The sequence below is a fragment of the Trichosurus vulpecula genome, chromosome 4 (assembly GCF_011100635.1).
Source record: "Trichosurus vulpecula isolate mTriVul1 chromosome 4, mTriVul1.pri, whole genome shotgun sequence".
Lineage (NCBI taxonomy): Eukaryota > Metazoa > Chordata > Mammalia > Diprotodontia > Phalangeridae > Trichosurus > Trichosurus vulpecula.
The window spans coordinates 262598715-262603333 of NC_050576.1; the positions used below are offsets into that span (position 1 = coordinate 262598715).

The window sequence follows — 4619 nt, forward strand, 5'->3', positions numbered from 1 at the left end:
ATAAATGCAAAGACCACAATTCCACAGATCCCCCCCTCCCTCATCAACTGTGATATAACTATTTACAAAATCAAACAGTACATTTTATGCTAATAATTCTGTATTTACAGAAGAAAAAAAGGCCGATGTCCTAAAAGCCCCATCAAATTCAGACCTGGAGTCATCAGCCCTGCAGAGTTGACATTTGGTCAGGCAACCTCCTCTCCTGCTTTTTCCTACCCCTTATCTACCAAGCCATCGCCCAGAAACACAATTAAATTAAAAAAAATGTTTGATTCTTCATTGTATGCGCTTCTGGGTCTACTGGCAGCTTTTTTTAAAAAATTAAGATTATAGGAGCTTGTGTGTGGGATTCTGTTTTGATTCGCAGTGTTCGTTAATTTTTGTGGAGTCTTTTAAATAGGGTTTTGTTTTAGTATTTTTGTTTTGTTTTGTTTTTAAACGTACCATTCGTTAAAATTTGACGAGAGTGTGCTGTGGCCAGACGTGTGGTGGACTGCTGAAGATGATGGAGAAAGGGAGCTCGTGGTCTGGTTTTCAGTGGAAGGAGACACGATGGTGGGTGGGGTAGAAGATTCGTAACCTGAACTGGCGGCTGGAGAAGGCTGCGATCCCTGGGAAGAGGATTCGTGGACCTACGGAAATAAAGTATTGTTTTTAAAGATATAAAATAATAATAATATTATTGGTCTCATTAACGAGGAGACTGAGAGGGAGCACCATTCTTTCCTCCCCTTCAGGCTCCCCCTCCTTTCCCTTCCTGTAAGTTGGTTCCCCAGATTTCCTAGGCAGTAATAAGTAGGAAAGGGTATCATCCAGGCTCATGTAGAACCGAGATCTTCGAAGTAGGCTTCAAATTGAGCCAAGGGCATTTGCTAGGATCTGGCCCCTTGGTTTACTGCATGGGAAGGTAAATACGGTCCGGGGACAAACAAAAGAAAGAGGACCTGAGGGGTTTGGATAGAAAAGAAAATCCCGCGGCTTCCTCCCTTAGCCACAGAGCTTGGCCATTGAATAAACAATCCAGGAAAACAGTCAACTTGGAATGAGCCCTGCGAGTGCAACTATCTTAGTGGCAAAAGGTTTCCAACTTAAATATCTATAAAATCTAGACAGCTCTACCATTAAGAAATATTTGTTTACTTCCCCCGGGTAACACCCCCCCCCCGCAAAAAAAAAAATCAGTTTTTTCCAGAATTAAAAAAAACAAAAACAAAACTACAACACACCCGGAACATTCTGCCTTTCACTTTCCCATGCACAATGCCCCAGACCTCTAAAAGGAACAATTCTTTGGCGTTTCCGTCTTCTCTAGCTAAATCGAAGATCTGGGACTGGTCCACAGTGACAAAAGAGAACATAGAGGGGAAGAGCCCACGCGATCCCGGCAGTACGAGAGTGCAGCTATTACCTTCATGTGTTTTCTGAGTGAGCTCGGATGGGTGTAGGACTTATCACACATTTTGCAGAGATAAGGTTTATCAGAAGTATGCACGTGCATGTGCTTTTTGCGGTCGCTGCTATTTGCAAATCGCCTGTCACAGCCTTCGAATTCACACTTAAATGGTTTTTCACCTAGTATAAGGGGGAGGGGAAAGGATCGATTAGAAAGACTGCATCTGATTTATCAATTTTTTTTAAATAAAGAGAAAATATCAAGTATGGTAACTTTGCAACTTAAAAAATTGTTTTTTTTTTCCCCCTGGGGTTAGTTTGTGTATTATCATTATTATTATTTTGCTGTTTTGCTTTTGCATCTGTTTTCTTCTATCATTTAATCTTAGTCCCTCTGTGGCCCTCTCATCGAAAAGTATTTCATTTCCAGGATTTCTTTAATTGTTTCTTTCTTTCTTTCTTTCTTTATTTTAAAAGCTCCCCGTTTCAGTCTGGAATCTTCAGCTGCTCATTAGGTTCTGGGAGATATAGGTGTTCTAGGTTTCTGTATGGCCCTTATTATCTAATTTTCCGCTTTTGTGGCTGGTTCTCGTGATGTTTTACTCCCCTCCCCTTACCCTCTTTCCCCTCCCCCCCACCTCCCACCCCTCCACGCGCCCAGAACACATATTTTATAATGCAGTATCAAGAAACGTTTCTGTGATTCCTGCACTTAGAAGCTTCGGGTGCAAAGTTGACAGAGTCGATCTTAGCTGTGGTTGGAGTAAAGGATAACCCAATAACCTGAATCCCACCACTCTAAGTATGGGCTAAAGAAAAAAAGGAGAGCCCAGCAGCACCTGCCCTAGAACTGGTCAGCGGTTTTAAGAGTTTAGCTGTTCTCCTCCCCACTGGCCCATGGGTTATTAGAAATGACAGTCATGTTCAATTCGGGGCCCATTAACATCTCTCCCATACCGTTTTATAAAATACACATTCATTCAAGGGTTTTACTGAATCCGGAGCCTAGTTTCTGAAGTGATCCGAGAGGAAACGGTCTTTTTAAATAAGTGTAAGACAACAGATACTTCTAAAAAATCTGAGTCTCTTATTATTTCTTTCTCTTTTGCCTCATCGTTTCGCCAGCCTCTCCTCTCCCCAATTTCATTAGCTTCCTCTGGCAAATTCCTCCTTTGAAGAGAACCTTTTTGGGGGCTGTGATCCCAGAAATTATTTTTTAAATTGTAGTTTCTCTTTGAAGCAGCTTTTTCTACCAGCCCTCTACAATGCATCCAGACTGGGAAGAGACGAGGGCATCGAGCACACACTAGCTGCTCGTTTTTATTTGTATTTCCGATTTCCCCGATCCCTCCCTTTAAAAATATCTTTCCTGGTCTTTTAGTAACTTCTTTCCTACCCTCCCCACCTCCCACCCTGCACACACATACACGCGCACACTCACACGCACACGCACACATATCCCCAAACAGCCTTCGGTCCCTGAGTGCCAGGAACTTGGCCGGAGCCTTGCTCTCTGCACGGCCTTTCCGGACATCTCGACCAGACAGGGATATTCCGTTCTTGGGGGTTGTGTTACTGTACCTGTGTGAGTTCTTTTGTGAATCTTTAAATTCTCTGATCGGGCAAACACTTTCCCGCATCCAGGAAAGGGACAGGGGAAGGGCTTTTCCCCTGTGTGGACTCGGATGTGGTTTACAAGTTTGTATTTGGCTTTGAAAGGTTTCCCCTCTCTCGGACACTCTTCCCAGAAGCAGATGTGATTGGACTGCTCCGGGCCGCCAACATGCTCCACCGTGACATGAGTTACCAACTCGTGCATGGTGCTGAAAGTTTTGTTGCAGGACTTTTTGGGGTTGGACAACTGCTCCGGCTCAATCCACTTACAGATGAGTTCCTGTTTGATGGGCTGCCGCATGTAGCGAAAAAAGGCCCCCGCCCCGTGGTGGGCAGCCATGTTCATGTTCATGTGCCCGTAGCCGTGTAACTGGGTGGAAGCGTAGTGCTCCGAGCGCGGGCTGGTGACCTGGCCATACTGATCAGGCCGCCCATACATGTCCCCGGAGAAGCCCAGGCGCATCTGCCCGTTCACCACATTGGGCGAAGCGTGGCCGGCTGCCTGCTCGTGCAGCCCCGGGAAGAGAAGGTGGCCCGCGGCGTCGGTGTGCCCGTGGGGCCCAGCAAAGCCGCCCGCCGCGGCCGACGCGAAGAGGCTGTGCTGTGCGCTGGCCGCCGCCTCGCCGAAGCCCCGGTTGCGGAACAAAAAGTCCCGGGTCGAGTTGAAAGCGGCACTCGAGTACGAACTGACATGGGTCGGATGGTGGTGGTGGCCCAGGGCGGCCGCGGCCGCGTAGCCAGGAGCCTGAGAGGTGAAGGCAGTCTGGCCGGCCGAGGCCAGTTCGTGGGTGCTGGGGTTAATTTTAAAGGCTCCCATGCCGTCGGCGAAGGGGTTGATACCCAAGCCCACCTCTCTGTCCGTCACATCGCCTGCGGAGTGGTGGCGAGACGTTCCGAATGTAGTCACCCCGATGGCGGGATACTGGGGTCCGGCGTCCAGAAGCATCTTCGCCCTCGGCCAGCCCCAGCCTCCCCCGCCCCCCCACCCTCACCTCGTAAAGAAAAAAAAAACAGAGGAGGAGGAAGAGGAGAAGGAGGGGGGGCAACACCTCAGAAAGTCAACCAGCAATCACCAGCCGGGGCTTGAGAAAAAACCGAAATCTCCTTCCCCACCCTCCAACCCCCCCACCCCCCCTCCAAAAAAAATAGCCACGAGAATAGAGCAGAGCTGAATAGAGCAGAGCAGGAGACGGATGTCAACTTTCGGCGGCCACAACGAAGAAGCACGGAAAAATAAAAAAATAATAAAAAATAAAAAGAATAAATAAAAATAAAAACGAACCAGAAAAAAATCGGCACCCTGCCCCACCCCACCCCCACAAGAAGCCCCCGAAGCCTCAGCCTAAGCTGCTGCTTCCTCCTCCTCCTCCTCCGCCGCCTCCGCCGCCTCCGCCGCCGCCGCCGCCGCCGCTGAGTTAGACTTTCTTTCGGGTTAGTCTCCGGCGCGGGAGGCCCAAGTCAAGGCTGCCTGCAAAAAAGCATGGAGCTCAGCAGCCCCCCAAAAAACTTGCTCCCGTATTTTTTGCATATAGGAATGTAAGTGGAAGAGATATTTCTCTCTCCTGAGCTTCCCACCACTCTTCTCTCCCCTCTTTCCCTTTCTCTCTCTC

The 4619-nt window shown here is 48.3% G+C and overlaps 1 protein-coding gene across 1 annotated transcript; it reads right to left on the reverse strand.

Moving 5' to 3' along the window:
• Positions 1 to 437: 437 nt before the first annotated feature.
• Positions 438 to 3955, reverse strand: ZIC1 (Zic family member 1). The gene is made up of 3 exons (XM_036756712.1): positions 2977 to 3955; positions 1412 to 1575; positions 438 to 635 (listed from the first exon to the last, which is right to left on the reverse strand). Exons 1-3 carry the CDS (start codon positions 3953 to 3955, stop codon positions 438 to 440), a joined length of 1341 nt encoding a protein of 446 aa, XP_036612607.1.
• Between the last annotated feature and the right edge of the window lie 664 nt (positions 3956 to 4619).

What these genes read in the sequence shown, in the direction of transcription:
- ZIC1 (XM_036756712.1), bottom strand. Translation starts at nt 3,955, where the DNA reads ATGCTTCTGGACGCCGGACCCCAGTATCCCGCCATCGGGGTGACTACA. An exon ending in TCACAAAAGAACTCACACAG is followed by an intron (nt 1,576 to 2,976) that starts GTACAGTAACAC and finishes CCCTTATACTAG; the next exon opens with GTGAAAAACCATTTAAGTGT. An exon ending in CACTCAGAAAACACATGAAG is followed by an intron (nt 636 to 1,411) that starts GTAATAGCTGCA and finishes TTATTTCCGTAG; the next exon opens with GTCCACGAATCCTCTTCCCA.